Source organism: Fusarium phalaenopsidis, assembly GCF_050370095.1.
Source record: "Fusarium phalaenopsidis strain FUZ10S chromosome Unknown contig_32330, whole genome shotgun sequence".
NCBI lineage: Eukaryota > Fungi > Ascomycota > Sordariomycetes > Hypocreales > Nectriaceae > Fusarium > Fusarium phalaenopsidis.
Window position 1 is genome coordinate 123,082 of NW_028145392.1, and position 22,493 is coordinate 145,574.

Here is a 22,493-nt window from a genome sequence, read left to right on the forward strand (position 1 = left end):
TATCTTTGCAAGTAGGATTCTCAAGGAGCTGGAAGTCCAGATTGACGGGCCATTGCATATTGAATGCGACAATACCCAGACGATCAGGCTCCTGACTGAAGAATCAGCCAAGTTGACTACGAAGCTTCGACATGTGGACATTCATCGACACTGGTTACGACAGGAATATAGGGAGAAGAGAGTTGAGTTCGGCTGGGTTCCAACATCGAAGATGATTGCCGATGGGATGACAAAGGCCTTACCCAAACAACGGTATGCAACGTTCGTTAAGATGCTTCAAATGGAGGATATTTCAGACCAGATTGTCATGGAACAGCGAATGGAAGCTTTGAAGGATCAGATTGTGAAAGCACGCAGCCAGAAGGAAGACAATGGCCCTGACAAGGAGGCAATACTCGGATATCGAGGAGGAAAGCGCAGAGACCCAAAAAGACCACAAACAGAAGGGTAGCCAAGTCCTCTGGAATGGCCTCGGCTAAGGGGGTGTGTCACGATGTGTATTTGGGTAGCAGGGCGTATACATGGCGTGTCACTGCTATAGCAATATCCTTCTAGCTACTCCTGCATAAAGGATGTACAGGGACTCAGAGCGGGGAGAGGACGCAATCAAGAACATACACACATCCAATCAGACACTTCAGAGAATCCGAGCTCGTGACACTTAGGGGAACCACTATTTATGCACAGGCACGATATCTTGCGAAATATTCCTCCTTATTCCACACCTTCCCACCGCCTTGGTCGCCTCACACTTGTGATCTCCAATAAGCCTAGCCATCTGTTGAATATGTGGTCTGTCACGTGTGGGCCAAGGATCCTAAGATCAAAAGCAAGTCCTTCAGGGGTAGATAGTCAACGAAAATACGAACACAACACGAACACACTTATTCAACCAATAGACCAAATACACGCACTGTCTGATAGATTTCAATTGCCCTATTACTACGTAGTGCGTAGTTATTGAACACAAATAAGCCACTATGCCAACGGCAAAAGTGAAAGATACCTTTCAACAGGTACCGAGGCGGTTGGGATCATATTGCTACACGACAGTAGCATAGTGCTAGAACAACAGCATGACCAGCACATTGCCATGACCTAAGGCCGCTAAGTAAGCTACCTAGGTGCCATTCGAAACCAGCTAGAAGACCTCCGCTTTCAGTGGTACATAGACCTTTGCTGAGCCTAAAGGATCTGTGGTGGAGAGAGAGGTATTATTTTTTTTTTTCTGAATGAATTGAACTTATCTTTAGTCAACGTACCGCCGCGTTTGGTTTCTATCACACTTGGAAGACCAAGTACGTCTGAGCACAACGAAGTTGGGAAAATCAAGGACGGGAATAGGCCGGACTATAGGCCCCCTCGAGCAGGGCCAAGAGTCGAGATCTCCCGGGTTTCATCCAAAGGCCGTTTAACTATTCTTTGTTATTGCGGCTGATAGCTAGCCTAGAAAATGAACTAGATATTGGGCTCTCATGGGCAACCGCGATCGCTTCAATCGAATCCATTTTTTTTTCAGATTCGCTATTATTTCATGGGCAGACGTCCGCAATAGAATGGCATATACGCAGAGGAAGGGAACGAAAACTGTAGTTATTGCACCAAAACGCATCATAAAGGGGAGCTGATACAGGCACAGCTAGCTGTGCCATTATCATCTCTTATGTAAGCCCGATGTGTGTGTGGGCAGCCAATACAGACACCGCCGGCGGTGCAAATAAGATCTGTTATATAAGAGGCGCCTACTCTGCACTACATATGAACTCGGCTATAGCTCTATTCAATCAAGCAATTGGGTTATTATAATTATACTCGGAGATTAGCCTTTTCTTCGTCTTTATGATGACATATACCAATTGCATACCGTATTATTCCTATAAATATTAATTGGGGGGGTTCCCATTTCCGTACCATCTCTCCTGTACTTCAAGATCTCTCTCGGCAGCATCCCATATTTCCTGCATACCTCGCCGCCCTGAGAAAGGCTGCTCTGCTATCTCTATCCCTACGTTCTGTTCAACACGCTCATTCTCAGCCTTATCCCAATCAAGATAACTCATCATCTCCTCCTTAGTCCAATCTCTAATGCTTCTTCCTGCCTTGCAATGTCTCCCCATTTGCTTATAGTCAAGGCACCAGTCATAGTCCGCTTTACTATAGCGTGTTGGCAGCCCCATAGCCCTCCGATATAGCTGATTAGTCTTGGGGGCTCCCCGAGGCAACGCAGCATACCAGGCCTCTCGTGATTCTTTGTATCGTTGATAGATGGCACAGGGGTCATTCGCTCGTAATACAGGCGCCTCTTTGGCGGCTGCTGGCTTAGCTGCCGAGGGAGATAGCACCCGGGTTGTTGTGTGTGTTGTTGTATGCATTGTCGTAGCGGTCTCGGTGGAGGCCGGCAATAGATGCTCATAGCGTAAGGGGCATGCTTTAGACCTCATAGTATGGCCAACCTCGCCACATTTCGAACACTTTGGCGGTGCCTTTGGTTGTACTGCTTTCTCAATAGCTTCAAATGCACAAGGCTCACGCTGTGTGCTTGTTGGTGGCAGCGTTGAACTAGCTGCTAGACGGTCGAACTGCTTGCGAGGCTCAATGAGAAGCTGGGGGCTTCCTGAGCGTTTGAGATGCCAATATGAATGAAACTGATGCAGTAGAAGGGGCTGATCTTGCACCTGCAAAAGCTGAAGGGTATGAGCACAAGGCAGTCCAAGAGTCTTAGTGAAAACCCCTGTACACGCAGGATATTCTGCTGATAGCCGTTCCCGTTGAGCCTCAACCTTCCGCAGGGCATCATGTGATATCCAACCACGGATATTGCTATACAATGACCCAGATAGCTGAAGAGGTGTAGTGATCTGCTGCCTAGCTTGGGTTGCCTCGATTTCAGCGAGCTGGTTCAACAGAACAAGGTTGATAACCCTCCAGGCCTCAAAGAGGTCAACCTGCGAGGTTTTCAAATAGGTCTTGATAAGCCGATGGATGCCCTCAGCCCGTGATGTGACAAACTGTTCGAAGTGAAGGTGTTGATTAACCCACGCCTTCACAAACCTCTCTTTGTGGGGGGCCAGCCAGGTCTCTATGATATAGCCCACCTCGTCAACGTAGTTAGCGAGGTAACGCTCCTTGAACTTCTCAAGCCTCTCGTTGTAGATATCCTCAGTTGTTGAGGCTACAATCTCATGCCAAGAGTCGTAGAACTTCTTCCACTCTTCAAGTCCTTGAGGATTGCTTTTATCTCGAGTAAATGCGGGTTGACAACGGGCCAGAACTGCCTTATTGATATGCCAAAGGCATAAGAGTAAGGCTGATTCAGGGAAACAAGAGGGGGAGGAAACAGCATTCATACAAGCAAGGCAGCGATCTGTAAGTATCACAGATGGAAGGGCCGCTCCATGAAGCTCGTACATATACCGTAGCCGTTCCAGAGCCCAGATAAAGTCCCCCTCTTCCTCGCCACTCAGAAATGCAAATGCAATGCAGAAGGATCGTTGACAAGCATCAACACCAACTACATCGAGTTGAGGCATCCCGTACTTATTAGTCTTGTATGTACAGTCCAATATAAGCGCTTCAGGATATAATTTGACGTATCCCAGTGACTTTGGGTGTGCAAATAATACCGCTATAGCTCTGCCGGTCTCATCAAGGCGTATTTGACTCCAGAAGCCCTGGTTCTCAAGCTCATTGGCAAGGGCATGCATCTTGCTTTGACCTTTGGCAAGCTCTCGTTTGCCCCGTGCAATGCAATTATAGATATCTCGCTGTGTAGCAAGTGAATCCGAGTTCGTACGTAAGTAGGAACTAATCTCCTTTGGCGCAACGCCGGCATTGGCGAGTTGTTGGACTGTTGTTCTATCCGAGGACGATAGCTGACGATGTGTTGGATGTGCCAGTTGACTGAGGCTTGGTTCGTGATTGTGTCGACCAAAGTCAGGCTTGGAGCGATGCCTTACACTCCATGTAGTCTTACATAGGCTCTCCATTGCTATCACAGAGAAGAGGCATTCCGTCCGACGTGATGTCGTCTGCCGTTGCCGTTTCTTTGGCCGAGGAGGGCGCCCTCCTCGGTCACAGCCGAAGATAACTCCAGTTCTTTTACTAGAGGTCTTCCAAGACTTCTGGGTCACAAAGGCATAGCCTCGTGGCGCTGCCCAAGCATTGATTGCTGCACGTAGTTCCTCCAGAGAGTTGTAGTCGCATTCAGGAGGAAGGGCATCATCAGGGAAGCAACGGGGACCCTCAATTGGGTTCATTGTAGCAAAAGAAAGGCGCGGCAAGTTGAATTGGTGCTATAGAAGCTGTTGGTCGTGGATTTAATGTCACAGAAGCTGTTGATCGTTGAATTGAAGCCGCATAAGCTATTGATCGTTGAATTGGTGTGCCAATTTGAAGTATGTTACCCCTTTTTGGGCTTACATAAGAGATGATAATGGCACAGCTAGCTGTGCGAAAAGGCACGTGATGATAATTGCACAGCTAGCCGTGCCTGTATCAGCTCCCCTACGCGTCGCGCTCCTTATGTAATGAGCCTACGAGGTCGTGATTGGTAGTCACGAAAAAGAACTCTCCCCCTGTCGCTTAAAGGAACTCTACCCCCTGTAGAGTGGGGCGCAAAAAGGAACTCTACTAGAGTTCCAGAGGTAATCATCCTGTAGGGTGGAAGGGCTCGAAAAGTGTATAAAGCATCTATACCCTATAGAATACGGCTTGTTCTCGCTCTGCAATTGCGATATATTCATCCTTTGAACTCGCGTCCTATCTTCTTTCTGAGCCTCACTCTTCCGTGTGGAGAACACACCGAAACTACTGCCGTGATTGGTCAGAGAATTCTGCCCTTTCTCGTCTCACCGCCTACTGTAACCAAACCCCACTTCAAATCAATCACGCCGAGCGACAATTCCAACTCCACCCATCACAACAAATGGTGACAACCATCCATTCACGATGGCCCCTGCATCTGCGCTCCATCGTCATCAGTCATCCCTTGAGGGCATCATTGACTATTCATTGCGCCCGTCCCTGAGTTCGGCTCACCGCGCCTCGGCTAGTCGCCGGTTCTATCAGCTCATCAACCATTTCGATGGCGACAAAGGAAGCAATGATAAATATGACGAACTCAAGCTTGTCCGATATACTTACGAGTTTTCAATATCTCAAGAATCCAGGGATCATTTCTTATACGCCTTGTTTGCATCCGCCGGGATTCCCATCCTTGCAGACGACGACATTGACTTGAGCGATTCAACTCGAGAGGCCGAGCTTCGAAAGTCTCTGGTCGACTTTGCCAAATATCTCTTTGAGAATTTCTTTCTTCCACGTAGGATCAATGATTCTTGCATACCTAGCGCTCTCGCTCACCTGTACCTCCAGTCAAGGCATCTACCAAAAAGACTCCTCAACCTTCACCAGCCTCCCACTCGGCCGTCATGAGAACGCAAGGCCAGGGGCAAGAATTTGCTGGCACTCCAGAGCGGATAGCCACTCTTCGACGTGCCTGTCTCATCCGGGATCGCTATCGGTGTGTCATCTCCCGCAGGTTCGACCAGAACGAGGCTTTGAGGCGCCTCCTAGTACAACAGCGTGGGGGCAGCCTGGCTCAAGACCAAGACGGAGCCCCTTTGACAGGAGAGAAGTTTGAAGACCTCGAGGTGGCACATATCATCCCCCACTCACTTACTCGAGTCAACTCTTCTCGGGAACTGGTACGAACTCTGGCTTAAAACCGCTTAGCATCCTTAACCACTGCTGACTCTTCTCTATTAGGACCCCTCTAAAGTAGCACCACTGTCGATTCTTAACATGTTCGATTGCGGGGCCGCCTACCTGATTGAGGGAGCTGAGATTGACCGGCCAGGGAACGCTCTAACTCTTACTCATAACCTACATATGTTGTTTGGCGACTTCCGAATCTTCTTTACGCCTGTCGATCAGCAGTCACACACGTATCTCATAGATACTCTTCTCCCATCAGGTTTCATCGACGGAGTTCCTGTTACTCGGACGCTTTACCTCACAGAAGAACGAACCATTGATCCCCCATCACCTCGGCTACTTGCAATCCACAGTGCCATTGCCCACATCCTCCATCTTTCTGCAGCAGGAGACTATATCGATGATATTCTGCGAGATGCCGAAGAGCCTGGCGCTCGAGAGGACGGTTCTACAGAACTGGAACATCTCGTGAGGCTTGGGCTCAGCGGCTGGTCAATCGGCGAAGTCCGCGGGTAGATGTGTTCCTATCAACAATTCAGCAACAATGTTGCCCCCAACAAGCTAGGAGCCTACTGAGGACTGGGTTTTCGAAGCCACGCCGAGAGCTCGCTATATTTTGTAAGTTTTCTAAATATCTGGTTGTTTGTATACTATCATCTCCTGAGTGCGTGCGGACCTCCGCAAAGTCACTTGCCCCACTTATCTCGGTCACCTCGGAAGTACGTGAGGGGTACGAAAAGTTTAATGCAACAAGAAATTGATGCCATTTCACACCCTAAACACCATTAAATTATTTTGATCTCATCAATGAGCTCCCCTCCAATTCTAGACGAGATACAGGTCATCACCCCCTATGATGACACGAGCTTTCTCGATGAACGGCATAGCCATCGCATTTGGCCCAATGATTCAACCCGGGCCGCGGTTTTTCCGGCCGAAGAGGACCAAGGCACGAGCTTCGAGCCCTTCCAAGTGGAAACACGTAAATTTCATATCAACACCCTGCCTCCAACGCCTCTGAAGCTATTCCAACTTTTCCTCCCTATATCCCTCGTTGAAAAATGGGTCGTCTATACGAGAAGCTGGGTCTCGTGGCTGAAATTGAACGGCTGGATCGACAGCTGGAAAACCGAAATGAAGCGAACTTCAAAACTCCACAAATGGGAAGGTCCAACGGCTTCAGAGGTAATGACGATGATTGCAGTGCTTATTTATATGGGAGTGCATAAGGAAAAGGAGATACGAAGCTATTGGGAGAGCCCCAAGCCCGGTATTCAACGCGCTGAGCACTCATTTGTTAAGTTCATCTCATACGATAACTTTCAGCTTATCCACAGGCACCTTCGCCCCTTTGACCACACCCAAGTTGACGAGACTGCACCACTTCCGAAAGTATTCCAAGGCGTTGAAGAGTGGTCCGAGCATATACAAGCCGTATCCATGCAGCTGTTCCGGCCTGGGTCCCACCTAGCTATCGATGAGTGCATAATCCGCTATACGGGCAGAAGCGACGCTATCACGACTATCAAAAGCAAGCCCGACCCTGTGGGCTTCAAGATTTGGGTCATAGCCCAGCTGGGCTTCTTTATTCACTGGCTATGGCATATCAAAGATGCAGAACATGGCGCCGTTGGCGTTGAAATTTCAACGCAGATATTATCATCACAACCCTCACAACCCTCACAACCCTCACAAGCCCGGTCTAGGAAAAGAAGGAAGGTCTCAGCCAAGGCCGCAGAGGAAGCCCCTGATATAGAAGACGATGGTGAAGCAGTGAATTCGACCCAAGCCGTCGTTATTGGCCTTACAAAAACACTGCCAAAATCGACATATCACGTCTTCGTCGATAACCTCTTCTCGTCCCCGCCTCTCTTCCGCAACCTCCGCAAGCAGGGCTACGGGGCCACTGGCACAGCTCGTGCGAATAGTGGCATCCACGAGGAATTAGTCAGGGATAAGAACGATGACGGCAAGGTCAAAAAAATGTACGAATTTAATGCCGTCAAGGCGATACCAACCCCTGACAACCAGGTATTGACTTCAGATACTTTTGGCTGAGAATCCCCTACTAATTCGCCTTCGTGCTGTAACCACAGGTTAACCAAATCGCTTGGAAGGACACTAAGCTTGTGTTATTCTTATCTACCGTGTTTACCGGCGCCGACGATGAGCGTGTTATCCGACAGAGGAAGAAGCCGTCATCCAAGAAGTCAGAGGTCAAGCCGATACGCCGTTTTTTTAGGAACGAAGCTGTCAAAATGATCAACATACCGACAGTGGCTGCTGCTTACAACGACGAGATGAACCATGTTGACCGTGGTGATCAGCTGAGGTCATATTATAAGTATGATCATGCCCTCCGCCGGGGCCCATGGCAGGCACTAGCCTGGACCTTCCTCCTTGATGTGGCCCTTGTTAACAGCTATGTTGCTCAACTTCACGGGCAGCCAAAGTGGAAGAGATACACGAATCACAGGCAGTGGCGAGAGTGCATTTATAACGAATTATTCAACGCCTACGGCCATGATAGTCAGGCAAGGCAGCTTTACCGAGCAGGAGACGAGCGTGATCTACAGGATGCCGAATTACAGCGTAAACACGTGGACCGGGAGATCAATTTTATCAACCGTCATGCCAAATCAGACTGCCTAGCCTGTCAAGGGTGTCGGCAGGGGCAGCTGAGAACAAACGCCTCGGAATGGAGCCCTCTTACGGAGGTTAGCGGCAATTAGGAAAAAACGGAGAGGAAGCGGCCTAAGGTGCGTAGTTAGACCACCTTCGGATGCCGTATCTGTGATGTTGCGATATGTCAAAGCAAATATTGCTGGGACTTCTATCACCACCTAATTTAGCATGAGAATTTTGTACCTTTATTTCGCATATTTTAATTGGCTATACCCCCTCATCGTTACTACAGTGGAGGTCTGCACGCACTCAGGAGATAGGAGGTATTGATGGAGCTGTATTGTGCCATGATTTACCGTACTGTACCTGTTGGGCAGACTAAGCTAGTAGACAGCCAATCCATACTGCACTGTGCTCTTTAGCCTATTGGAGAAAAGTCAATGTTTGACTTTGACAGTCAGTGAGTGCTGTGTTCGCCTCCCTCCGTATCCCAACCCAGTGGCTTTTCCGACTGGTCGAGACTCGTCATCCTTAGCCAAGATTATACAGTATCCTGCCACTAACCGAGGCCCTAGAAGCTCACCCCGGCTTTACCCCCGCATTCATCACGGTTGCCAGGCAGACGAAGGCACCAACAGGTATAAATACCATACTCTACTCTGCTCATCTTGCCTCAAGACAAGACTCGCACATCATAATCTACATCCCCCTTCAAGCCATGGCGTCTCCAACCATCTCCTCCATTGAGCAGTCTACCCTTCCATCCAAGACTGAGAAGATCTCGCCTGAGTATGTCGAGTCTGGTTTCGACACGCAAAAGGGCGAGTCACGAGAGGTCTTTAGGGAGAATGTCGATGGTGTCGAGTTCAGAACTGTCAGTTGGCAGCGTGCCACTGTTGTCTTTCTCAAGATCAATTTTGCGATGAGTATTCTCGCCATTCCAGGCGCTCTTGGTGCTCTTGGTTCAGTTGGAGGATCTTTGTGTATTGTTGGCTACACTTCGCTCAATGTTTGTACGTACAAGCGTGTTCTGACGGACTTTTCTCACTCCTGACATTGGTTTCAAGACACGGGTCTTATTCTTGGTGATTTTAAGCACAACCACACCGAGTGTCACAGTAGGTAGCAACCGCTCAGTGTTGCACAAACTATACTGACAGGTTCAAGCATTGGCAGACATGATGGGTCTCATCTGGGGTAAATGGGGTCGTGAAGTCGTTGGTGTCCAGATAATCATCGCCCAAGTCCTCATCTCAGCTGGTGGAATTGTGACATCAGCAATCGGTCTCAACGCCCTATCGGACCACGGCGCATGCACAGTTGTATTCGGCCTTGTATCAGCCATCCTCATCACAATGTTCTCATCCATACGCACCTTCTCCAAGCTGGGCTGGCTGACCTGGTTTGGCTTCATCACCTTTGTTCTTGGCGTCTTTATCTTTGTCGTCGCTGTGACACAAGTTGATCGTCCCGCCGCGGCTCCTCAGACTGGAGATTTCGATCTTGGCTGGACTCCTATTGCGTATCCAAGCTTTGTCGTGGGCATGATCAACGCCACCAACATTTTCATCAGCACCTGTGGCTCTTCCATGTTCCTGCCCGTCATCTCGGAGATGAAGCGCCCTCAGGACTATCGCAAGGCTTGCATTGTGGCTGGTATCATCGTTGGCGCCATGTATCTCTCCTTCAGTCTGGTCATATACCGCTGGTGTGGTACTTGGCTCTCAACGCCTGCTTTCGGCAGTGCTGGACCCGTTATCAAGAAGGTCGCCTATGGCGTCTCCTTGCCAGGCCTTATTCTCGGTGTCGGTATCTACCAGCACGTCGCTGCCAAGTACGCCTTTGTCCGTATCCTGCGAGACTCGGAGCACCTGCAGGCCAACACCTTCACTCACTGGGGCACATGGCTCGGCATCAACTTTCTCCTCGGCTCAGCAGCTTTCATCGTGGCAGAGGCTGTGCCCATCCTAAACTACCTCCTCGGTCTGGCTGGTGCCCTCTGCTTTGCGCCTTTCAGTCTGGTCTTCCCTGCACTTCTCTGGATGTACGACTTCAAGGGCTATAGGACTGGTACTTCCGGGCAGAAGATCAAGTATGGACTTCACGTGCTGATCATGATCCTTGGATTCTATATGATAATTGCTGGAACGTAAGTAATTGCGAATCTCTTGTGTATAGGAATGAGGCTAACCAGTGTGGTCTTTAGTTATTCTGTTGGTGTTTTGATTAAAGAGGCGTTTGCCACTGGCGCTATATCCAAGGTGTTTGACTGCGCCGACAACTCTGGTTTTACGCAGTAAGATACTGCTCCTTTTCCTTCGGGTTTGTCGACTGTCACGTTGATAAGAAAAGAAGGATGGGATTAGTGCCATTTTCGCCATGGTTGGCGCAGTTTTGAACTTGATGCGACCTGATTCATTAATCAAGACATCAGCTGGACCAAAGATTATTGCATAGTGTAGTTAAAGGGCTTGTCAGATCATGGGAATGCATGCCTTTATTACATAGCATAGCATGATGATTAAACTTTACCATGAATTTATCTTACCTTACACTATTCGTTATTCAATTACTCAACACTTTATCACTATTGCTCTTATATAACCAGGAGAATAAGGCAACAAAGCGCCAAACAGTGCTCACGAGCAGAATCATGTTACCACACTGTCTAGATTATGGGCTCCTTCGACATACCAAGGCCGCATAAATTCTTTAAATGCCAGGTATCCTCCAGTATCTAGCAATTAATCGTGTGGGTAACTGTTCTGCTCATCGTACCATACCTAATTATCTATTGTTCAAGATGAGTATTTTTCTCCCAAAAGGGGTCGTTTGCTCGACCATTCTACTGGCAAACAGCTTCCGAAAGTGCCTACTCAGAGCTTTGCAACCGCAGGTAGGTAGATTGGGATCTCAACCTTGGGACAGAGGACGCAACCGACCTTTAGTCACAATTATAAGAGATTCACGGTATCATTACATGATCCAGGTGGCAATTCGTAAGAAAGATAGACAAAAACAGTCCATTATCATCTACTCAATTTCTATCTTGAGCTTACCAATGCCACGATCCACACAAGCCTGCAACGCGGTTCCCTTCTCCTTCGCCAGAAGCGCTGTGCTCTTGTAGTCAACCTCTCCCTCGCAAAGCGTCACCTTGCAAGCACCACAAGCACCCGACTTACACGAGTACAGCACATCAAATCCAGCTTCGTTGAGTACATCAAGCAATGTCTTATTGGAGGGAATCGTCATGGTCTCGTGTCTGTCCGTTTCTGGTTCATCGACCTCAACCTCGAACGGTGCGCCCAGATCATCACCGCCACTGCCAAAGTCTTCAAAATGCACCATGTGTTCCGGATAGCGTAGCTCACTGGTGGTGCGCTCGCATTCTTTCATCATACCGCCTGGACCGCAGGAGAAGACACGTACGGGGAATTTCCCGTCTTGTTCTGGTGCAGGGATGAGGTCTCTGATGTTGAGTCTTTCGCCCCGTGATTTGGCGTAGAGTGTCGTCTTATCTTTGGGCAATTCGCTCAGAAAGGCGGCATCATCGGCGCTTTGCACGGCGTAGTGAAGGTGGTATGGAAGCCCTTTGCTCTCCCATTCCCGTATCGATGGTAGAAAGGTAGTGATGCCAATACCTCCCACATTGAGAATACGCTCCAGCTTCTCATCACACTTTTCGTCGTTTTCCTGTGCGCCTAGATTTGTTCCCGGGGACATGGTGATTTCATCACCCACTTTGAGCTCCTTGTGCAGATATGCTGAACCACCTCGTGAGTTACGATCAAGAGATACGCCCAGACTGAACTCGTACAAGTCACCTTGGACAATCGAGTATGATCGCTCAAACTTTCCATCGTTGGGCCCAAAGACAATCTGAGCAAATCCATAAGGCTCAAAGTCGGGATTACTGAGAGTTAAGGACTCTTTCAGCTTGAAGGTGAGTTTTCTGACTCGTGGTGTGACGAGCTGAGCGTCAATAAGAGTGTATGTCTTTGGAGCGTTCCCCAGTTTTTCCTTGCCGATGTCGATCCACATATCTGTCATGGGCAACGCGATGCATTCAGCCAGTAGTCCAAGCGAGACATCTCTCGCTCTGAGGACACGCTGGACGTTTAGAACCGACCATTTGGGATATGGCCTCTTTAGTAAAGAGATTGTGTCACCCTTGCAGACATACCCGGTTTGTAGGACTCGCATGTTCCAGCCCGATCGTCCGGTTCGTATCGTTCTCTTGAGCGCTCGTGGCCACTTGAATCGCGAGTTGAGTTTGTAGCAGGGATGTCTTGGTTCGCTGACCTCGAGGAGGACCTCTTTGCCGAGCTGATACACGTCGCCGATGCAAACGTTGTCGTCGTTCATGTTTGTGGCGACGAGGTTTTCTCCAAAGGCTCCGACATCGTATAGGTTCGGTTCGGGGGAGTTCTCGGCGCGCCAATCTGGGTAGTGTTCGGGGTTATACTGATGGACGGCGCGTTCTGTTCCGCCGTGGCTTTTTGCTGCGTGTTCGTCTCCAGTTACACCCGTTAAAGTGATAAAGATTGGGCCGTTGTGTTCCTGTTTGTAGATAGCTGATGTGATTTCTCCCCCTAGGCCATGTTTCTTGACTTTTCCTGCGCGTACTTGTAGGAGGGTTCCTTGATCTGGGTTGGGTGCATCCTTTAGTGAGAATACCTTCTTTTTGGGGATGTTTCTAGTGCGCACGACAGCCATTATGATGATACTGTTTGTTGTGTGCGTTATGGTATAGCAAAATAATGTGACTTGTGGTGGTATGTGATACAAATTGTGCCAAAAGTTTAGCCAAAACGGTCCGTGCATTTCGATCGGATCAAGAAAAGTTAATTCCGCTTCCGCTTCCGCTTGTGGGCCGGGCCAGCTACCGAGCAGTGTGCCAGAGTATCCGACAAAAGCCAAAGTGAGAGGAGGCCGGGAACGTGATCGGAAGTACCGCGGAAGACCCGGGCTAGCCCCGTACGTTTGATCATGGCGTTCTCGCGGCACTCGACGTGGCTCGAGTCGGAGTCATTATTACTAATTACCCTGTCGAGTATTGGTCAATGGATTCAGGGTAGCGTGCCAAGGTGTAAAAAAAAACCTAAAAAAAACTTATGCTATTATAATAAGTAGTATTATTAGTAATATTCTTAGCAAGTGGTTATAAAAGAAATTATTAATAATGTACTTAATAAGCGAGCAGTGCAGACAAGTGAGCGACGTACTTATATTATATACTTAAAAGTAGCAAACCTTACATTTTTAAAACAAGCTAGTTGTAAAAGACTGAAAAATAGAGACTATAAAGTCTGAAAATAGTATAGGGTAGGTAACTGTTAAGGACTGCTGGGGTCGGACCGGAGCTTATGCAGCTAAGGTGAACTGGTTGATTGAATATCTAAGACTAAGGAAGGGAGAGAAAAAGGAAAAGAACTAGCTGTGACTTTGCTGTGGATTTTGTGCAGGGCTCGCAGCGGGGCTACAGAGAAGGATTTCTCTGGTCTTGGTTTTTCTAGGGGGAAACAACCTTCTTCACAGGTTTGCTTGTAACAAGGACTTTTATAAGAAAGGTCTTTTATAAATAATTTTAGGGAATTTAGCTTATAAAATATAAGTTTAATAACTTGCTACTTTATAGTATATTATTGGCGTTATTTAATAGTATGCTTACTTAAGCTATAACTGCTTAGATTAGTGAGATATTGCGGAGCTATATAAACTTCTTTCTTGGGTGATTCTAGACATATAGGGTAAGTCATGTGACTTGGACTTAGGGCTTTATTTAAAGCTTGATAACTCTATTAAAGCTGGTCTTTTTGTATGGGTATTTTCTATCTGGTTTCTAATACCTCGAATATAAAACTTTATAGGTTTTATCTTCCTTATACAATAGCCCGGCTATTAGCTATTTTGTTGGAGAAACAGAACACACCAACCACAGCGAGGTTGAACGCTTCGTGACTTTCTTCGGGGGGATTTTCAAAATAAGGATCTCACACGCTTCTTGGTGAGGTAAACACAATATAAAATAGTAAGGGCAATTGATCAATTGATAACAATGAAAATTTGGTCAGAGGAAGAGCCCAAAAGCTGCTCCTTCCTCGTTGACCATGACGACAGTGATGATGATTCTGATGGCCGAAGGCAACTGGCCTCTGACCTTTTTCTACGTACTGTAAGAACACCCGGGTTATGCCGGCTTTCGCCGGCAGGTCGGGAAATTATCGGATAGTTACGTGGGCCAGAGGCCACGTAAAACTCTTCCCGTCGAAGACTCGGTGGAGGCTTCGGCAAGTTGAAGTCTAATAACAATACGGAATCTACCCTTTCATCTCTGATATCACCCTGATCGTGCCGATTAGGCCCATACCTTTACACGTACAGGAAATTGCCCAATGGCCCAAAATGGCTTAGCACCTTTTTCCCCCAACTCACTATCCGATTGATATATACTATATATGCATCGACATGAGATGGAAGCTCTGTGACTTGGAGAGCCTCTAACTTATCGAGACCATCATAGGTCACTGAAAACTCGGCGCCTACGAAAGTGAGAATGGAATCAAACAGCCAAATTATCGTGCCTAACATACCACGAGCCTCTTCAGCAATGTGGAGTAGTTCGTTCATAGTGACCTTGTCTCCGATTATAGTGCTGCGCTTCGGCCAAGGTTTGGATGTCGAAACCAACGCGTCAACGAACCGAGCAACGTCGAAGCTGTAGGTAAACGTCACTTTGTCATCACCTGACCCTGGAATGGCAGCTATTTTGTTCTTTATGTCAATTAAGAAGTCAGCGTGCCTGAGATAGCTCTTGACTTTGGGATAGCCGTAGTAGTCGGAAAAGTGCCCGTTGGAGACGAAAGTATGCTCCAGATCGGTCGTCTCTAGTTCAGAAAGAGTGACAGCTGAGAAGTCGGGGAGGGGACTTCTAAAGATGGTGTTAGTTCACCGCCTAGGTTGAGTATGTACGAGGGTAAACCATGGATACCCTGGAGGTGCTTCGATAGCCCACTGGCTAGCAATGAATCTGGCCGTACTACTGGATAGCTCCGCAGCTCGGACGAGGTTGATTTCTGCCTTGCTGATAGTTGGGTCGGTTACACTCAGGCAAGAAATGACAACTTCAATGCCATTCTCCTCAAGAATGCGCTGCAGCCCAGCGACGTCGTCATAGTCGACACAGAGCGCAGAATCCATGGTCACGGGCTATTTCACGCTATCAGCAACTGTTGCGATAGATTGAGACATTCATACCTTGCGGGAAAGGACAAAAACATGATTCTGGAGGTTTTGGCCAAGAACCTCCACAATGGTTCTGCCCACGTCTCCAAAGCCACCAGCGACAGCGATTCGCGCCATTGCCACGTCAACCGAGATTGGAAACAACTATTACAAATTTTCCAAGCAGAATGAAAGGTGGACTCGGTGTGTTCTAAAGTACACCGTAAGGCGCAACCTTTTGACATTTTCCTACTGGGGCTGTGCTGGAGTCCCCGGCGCCAAGATCGCACAGGTCCCGCTTGACTAATCTACAAGCTCCAGCGGATTGTTCATTGCCCCGGAGGTGGTCGGACTTCGTCGGACAATTTGAGGATTCCGGATGGATGGCTGTACATAATAGTTATAGCAAAGGCCAACGGACCCATGCGGCTAAGACACCGGCGGCTATAGCACCGGCGGATAGAGCACCGGCGGATAGAGCACCGGCGGATATACATCGACGCACGGAGATGCAACTGTTCAGGAGCTTCTAGCCTTGGAAACGTACGATTGCCACATTGAAAGCTCGGTCTTCGGACGATACTCAACTCCGTCTCGCCCCTCGTGATGTATTTGCTAAAAGGCCGCTCTAAAGTAAGCCACGGTGATGTCCCGGAGGCGCTGTGAAAAAGATGCCCTCCGCGCATCGCGCGCTGATATCTAAGCCCTCCAAGGCCTCTCAGAAACAAGAAACGGCCCCGCACTCCCTACTTCGACAGTGCCTTTTCGACAAACAAGATCAACATTCAACACATTCGCTCCAATGTCTCATAACGCTCACCAACAACTTGAAGACGGTGGATCAACCGTCCATTGCAATGCACTGAAATGGCTCCCTCTCGCTCCAAAGGTGTGGATCAAGCTCGTCCAAGTCTCCCCAGACACGGGAGCGTACACCGTCATTGTCCGAGCTGAGCAGGGAGGCGTTCTCCCCCGCCACCGACATCTCGAGATGGCCCAAATCTACATCATTAAAGGCGCTGGCGATCATCCCCAAACCGGTCATTTCAACCAGGGCGATTTTGTGACTGAGCACAAGGGAGCTCTTCATGAGCCACTGGTGTTCAATGTGGAGACGGAGCTCCTCATGATCAGCCAAGGGCCGTCGGTTTTCCTGGACGAAAACGGCAACGACTTGTACGCGATGGACGTACCGATGCTTCAACGACTTGCAGAATCTGCGGCATGAGTTGAGGCAGGGCTTGCAGCACGATGATTGATGGTGATTTGGACATCTTGTGCCGAGGAGGAATCGAAGCGCCACTGAAGGAGGGGACAGCTCAAGGGATGGAGCATCAGACGGCGAAAGGAACATGTCATTCTTGCCAATAGAACAGACACGTAAACAAAACTCAAGAGGGCCATCGATTACATAGCCTATGCTGGGTTGTAAGATCATCCCCTGCGACCTGTGCCCCGTTCGGATCACAAGCGAGTACCAATGAGGAAAGGGTCCCGCCCTCCTAAGTTGATGGTGGGGATAAACCTTCCACTTCAAGGCACATGGACACCCCAATCTCTTTTCCCCTTTCTATTTCACTTTTATCTGCATCATGTGATTATTCCTGGCTCGCATTCCTGTTACATTAGTTGGGTTGCATCATCCTGCGTTTAGTCAACATGGATCAAGACGTCAAGTACGCTATTTCGTCGTCCCACTCACCTACCTTCCAACTGACTGTAGGTCTGTAGCTTTCCTGCCGTGCGAGCCTGTGTCTTCGATATGGATGGACTTCTCATTGATAGCGAAGATATCTACGCCCGCTGTGAGGATATGCTTCTGGAAAAGTATGGCAAGGGCCTTCTCCCATGGTCAATCAAAGCCCAGCTTCAAGGACGCCCTGGTCCCGTCGCCAACGAGATATTCTATTCCTGGGCCAAGCTGCCTGTCACGCCTGAAGAATACTTCAGAGAAAAACAGGGATTGTGAGCAAAGTATTTACCCGAAACAAAGCTCTTACCGGGGGTTGTCGAACTGCTGCACTGCCCACACCACGCTCGATATTGGGAGCCTCACAACAACGACACTGCCCAGATGAATCCCGAAGGCACGGGGCCCCATCGCCTTCACCTTGCACTCGCCACCAACTCACAGAGCGATGGCTTTCGCCTCAAGAATCGCCATCTTCGAGATCTAGTTTCCATGTTTCCGCCTCATCGTCGGATACTTGTGGATGATCCTCGTTTAGGCCGCGGCCGGGGCAAGCCGCTACCCGACATATTTCTGCTTGCCCTGAAAACGATTAATGAATCGCTGTCCCCAGGAGAGCGCCCGATCAGACCCGTAGAGTGCCTTGTGTTCGAGGGTTCTCTACTGGGAGTGGAAGCGGGACGGCGGGCATGCATGCGTGTTATTTGGTGCCCCGCCCCGTCGTTGGGAGAGGAGTTTCGGCATATCGAGAACGAATTCCTCGCAGGCGAACTTAGTAAACACGAGGGTATGGGACCCCAAGGCAGTAATAATAGTTCCCACCCTAAAGCTACGTATATATCTAGCCTGGAGGAGTTTCCGTTTGAGAGGTTTCAGATTACTATCCCTTTTCAAGATGAGTCTTGAAATAGAACTAAAGGCATAACACCCCCTAAGGGAGGAGTGTATTTACGGAGAATCCGTGTAGCTAAAATTAGGGTCCAAAAGAATCTGAACGCTGCCCCGCCAACGTGTAATCCACCACATTATCCCTCGACACCCTCTCCATCTTTGACCATCCACAACAACAGCAAATGATGTCCAATAACGATAGAATTTTCTCAATTATTTGCGCAAATCGCGCGCCAAATCAGGATTTCAATGAGGTGGCCCGAGCCCTTATCGTTCGCGAGGTAGAGACAGGAAGGACCTACCGTGATGTCGCCGCCGAGGCAAAGTGTTCACCAGCCACCATCTTCAATATTTATCAACGCTGGAAAACTCAACGAACTCTAGATAAAAAGCCAAAATCTGGGCGTCCTAAGAAACTCACGGTTCAGCAGATTCGGTACGTATTAGTTTCACTTAAACGCGACCGCAGGATCACATACGAATCGCTTATTAATTATCTAGGTGGTAACATCTCTCGGACAACGATACGCCGAGTTATCCGCTACCACTACGGTTGCAAATGGAGAGCAATGCAGAGGATACCATTATCAAAAGAAACAGCTCGTCAGCGACTATCATGGTGTCAAGCTTGGAAGGAAGATATCGAAGAATTGATTGAGGTATGGCGGTTTAGAAGCTAGGTGTCAAATTTACTCGGGAAGCTTTCACTTAACTAATACCATCTTTAGACCATTTTCTCTGATGAATCAACAGTTCAATCCCAACCGAATTATAAACGCGGATGGATCTTCCGGAAGCCTCATGAGAAGTTCATGAAAGAATTCGTCAATATCACAGTTCATGGGAAGTCCAAGTTATCGATCATGGTTTGGGGAGCAATTTGGAGAGGAGGGAAATCTGATATCATCGTTATGATCCGCGATCAAACCGCAAAGAGGAAAGGATATACTTCTTTGAGTTATCAAGAAGCTTTATCTAAAGGTTTACTTCCTATATATAACGGCACAAGAAGATTCCAGCAGGATAATGCGAGAATTCATACATCTCAGTCATCGACCGACTGGTTACTTTCCCACTCAATTGAGTGGATTGACTGGCCGGCACATTCCCCAGATCTCAATCCAATTGAGCATATCTGGAAGCAATTAAAACTTAACATCAGGAAGATGTTCCCTCATTTAGACCTCCTGAAAAATAACGAAGTCGATACGGCAAAGTTGATCAAATGCATCAAGTTGGCGTGGGCAGCAATTACTGTTGACCAGATTAATGCACTGATTGACTCACTCCCTCGCCGACTTGATGCATGCATCCGGGCGCAAGGATGGTATACCAAATATTAAAGAGGAAAATCAGGGGTTCATTTTGATACATAAATCATATTTTTAAATATTTATTTGATGGAAATATATATATGTGAAGTTGACACTATGAAAGAATTCTAATCCTGTAGGGTGGGCTGTTCAGATTCTTTTGGACACTAATTTTAACTGTCCAGACAAGGTTTTCTACTCTGTGGCTTGTGATGTTTAAGGTCATAGCTCAGGTACCCCCCTGGACTGCAGTGCTGTGGGCCTTTCTTGGACTTGTTGAATTGTCCGAAGCCCGAGAAAGACGTGATGATGGGATGGGTCTCACCCCACCGGCAATCTCGGTTAAAAAGTATTATCCAAGGCCACAGATGACCGTCAAGTTCAAGATCTACCCAGAAACTGGAATATAAGAGCCGTAGGTCTGCTTTTGTGTAATAATAAGGCCAAGCCTTCGTAATTCGTTCATCCGCGCATCCATCGTCCTATGATGCCAAAACAAGACTCAGACCAGAATCCCAATACGGGAGCATTTACAAAACAATGGCACAACCATTCTTACCCTTCTATTGACCCGTCCCGACCCGAATTAAGTGCGCAGGGGAAGAACATCGTCGTCACTGGCGGAGGCACCGGTATTGGGCGCGCAATGGCTTTCGGATTTGCTGCGGCGGGCGCATCTTGCATAGCTCTTATAGGGCGACGTCACGATACGCTCGAATCTACAGCCCAAGAGATACGTTCTCGGTTCCCTTCGATTCTTATCCTGGTTGAATGTGCCGATATCGTTCAACGAGAACAGGTTGAAGTGGCATTGGATAGGATTTACGTACGAGCCGGCCAACTATCTATCCTTTGCTGCAATGCTGGCGTTGTATCGCGCCCCGAAGATGTCCTCAGCATAACGCCGGAGCAGCTCTATCGTGGATTTGAAGTAAACGTTTGGGGAGCAATCAACGTGATCCAATGCTTTCATTCACGGGCAACTGCTAGAGGACTCGTCATCAACACGGCCAGTGGCCTTGCTCATACGGTGCCTATGGCTAAGATGGCGGCATACTCTTCATCCAAGCTTGCGAGCTTGAAGATTATGGAATACCTGGCGACCGAAAATCCGGACCTTCACATCGTGAACATGCATCCCGGCATTGTGGCGACGGAAATTTCCAGTCAAGGAGGAATTGGCGATGACAATGAAATGGTCTTTGATGAGCGTAAGTCCCAATTGCCCGCCCTCTTCTACCCATCTTTTCTGCCCCTGGAAGGTTGATACCTTGCACAATATGCTGAAATGAAAATATTAGCAAGCCTGCCGGGCAATTTTGCCGTGTGGCTCGCTTCACTTGAGGCAGCTTTCTTACGAGGAAAACTGGTTTGGGCGAATTGGGATGTTGACGAGCTCATTGCTCGAGCCACAGAGATCCGAGAGAGCAGCCTCTTGACCTTGAAACTAGAAGGTCTCGCACCCTAGATAGCAGCCTGTTTTGCCTACGTACCGATACTTATTTGGGGCTGGAATAGCTGTGTTTTTTTGGGGGGAAGACAAGGATAAACGCCCAACTTTGCAGGTGACTTGTGAACATTTCGAGGCCACCAAAGCTACCTAGACCGGCAAGACGGACGGCGGGATTCGTTCCCTTATTCCTAATTTCTGGCACATAACTCTAAGTGACACAAATCGACACCGAAATGGTTCTCCTTGAAGCAAAACCCCTAGCTCTGCCATCAGCCTTCTTATCAAGATATGGGACTACTCATCTGTGCTCCATGACCCTCGCAAAAATTCTTCAAGAGTGGTCAATTCGAGGTTTGGTAGCAGTTGATTCCACTCGTTGGACATGTTCAACACACCGTCGGTAAGGCCCAAGAGACAGATTCTCATAAATTCCTTCGCCGCAAGCTCACGCTTCTCAATTCGGACTGCTGGGTGATTGGTTGTAGGGGCCCACGACATTGTGAAGTTGTTAGCCTGAAGATCTGTCTTTTTAATTTTTTCAATGCTAAATGGTTTCCCTTAGCTGTTAGTGTCAAATGTGACAGCCTGCAACATGCCTTGAAGGGTGTCATGTGATGACACTGGGCTCAATTGGGAGGTCGCAGAAATGCGCCTTCCCCTTTGCGAGGCTTCGCCGAGAAACACACAGAGAACAACTGTTGAATAAGAGGAGCAATTGCGATCGTGCCACTAACTATGTGGCGCGCCTTGTTTTTGGCACAGTTGAATTGTTCAACAACAACAATATAATACATCGTTACATTTGACAGTTAGCATTATATATTTGAAAGCCATAATAATATCGAAACTAACCTCGAATTCTTTTGCCGAGTTGCAGTAAATTAGAGATCGTCGTCTTGCTAGCAGAGATTCCGCCTACAATAGGCCACTCTCCATCGCAGTCTAAGGCCTTCGCGACGACCTTTGTAAAATCCTGGATCGTCGTGAATGACACAGTGGTGTTACGGCTTGGTTACCCGTAACGGCGCTGTAAGCCTCTATATAGGCAGCTGAAGCACCACTATGATTGCTACAATAGCGATTATAGCCCAATCTTTTGCCCTGTGGCGTGACGGCTAAGGTGCACCGTTACAAGTGGTGTCAGGTCCTTCCGGCACAATATATAAGTTACTCGCCTAAGGCTTTATTAATTGTTATTAAATATTTTTTATTTTCTTAAAGAAAGTCCCTAGGGTTATTAGAGATTTTATTTAACGTGCTCCATAAGTGTAAAAGACCGTAAAATAGAGGAAATATAGTTTTCAAAGCCTATAGGGTAGGTAATAGAGATAGGAGGTGAATAAGCAGTGGAATCAGTCCTTATAAAAAGCTGATTAGCTAGGTAAGGAATCATAGAGTAATAAAAGTGAATCAAATAGATAGTAGGGTTAAAATAGAGAAGACCAGCTTTTTATTAGTGTTCTTATTGTCTGAATTGGTTAAAGATCTTAGAAGTTATCTTAAAGAGAGAATCTATAGCTTATATATCCAATTGCTCGGAATCTATTAGCCCGATTCGGAAAGAAGTTATACCGTCGGA

The 22,493-nt window shown here is 47.9% G+C and overlaps 4 protein-coding genes across 4 annotated transcripts; 3 read left to right on the top strand and 1 right to left on the bottom strand.

Annotated features, from left to right (window-relative positions):
• Window positions 1-4,947: 4,947 nt before the first annotated feature.
• On the top strand, window positions 4,948-6,231 carry LRP88_12990 (HNH endonuclease signature motif containing protein; the record flags this gene model as incomplete). The annotated part of the gene is made up of 3 exons (XM_083249374.1): window positions 4,948-5,320; window positions 5,374-5,705; window positions 5,767-6,231. The coding sequence occupies 3 exons, from the start codon at window positions 4,948-4,950 to the stop codon at window positions 6,229-6,231; spliced, it is 1,170 nt and encodes a 389-aa protein (XP_083094859.1).
• A 2,827-nt stretch (window positions 6,232-9,058) lies between these two features.
• On the top strand, window positions 9,059-10,640 carry LRP88_12991 (transmembrane amino acid transporter protein-domain-containing protein; the record flags this gene model as incomplete). Its single annotated transcript, XM_083249375.1, has 4 exons — window positions 9,059-9,353; window positions 9,408-9,458; window positions 9,508-10,489; window positions 10,547-10,640. The coding sequence occupies 4 exons, from the start codon at window positions 9,059-9,061 to the stop codon at window positions 10,638-10,640; spliced, it is 1,422 nt and encodes a 473-aa protein (XP_083094860.1).
• A 733-nt stretch (window positions 10,641-11,373) lies between these two features.
• Window positions 11,374-13,059, bottom strand: LRP88_12992 (pyruvate kinase-like protein; the record flags this gene model as incomplete). Its single annotated transcript, XM_083249376.1, has 1 exon — window positions 11,374-13,059. One exon carries the CDS (start codon window positions 13,057-13,059, stop codon window positions 11,374-11,376), a length of 1,686 nt encoding a protein of 561 aa, XP_083094861.1.
• Window positions 13,060-16,369: 3,310 nt separating this feature from the next.
• LRP88_12993 (2,4'-dihydroxyacetophenone dioxygenase family protein) lies at window positions 16,370-16,795 on the top strand (the record flags this gene model as incomplete). The annotated part of the gene is made up of 1 exon (XM_083249377.1): window positions 16,370-16,795. One exon carries the CDS (start codon window positions 16,370-16,372, stop codon window positions 16,793-16,795), a length of 426 nt encoding a protein of 141 aa, XP_083094862.1.
• Between the last annotated feature and the right edge of the window lie 5,698 nt (window positions 16,796-22,493).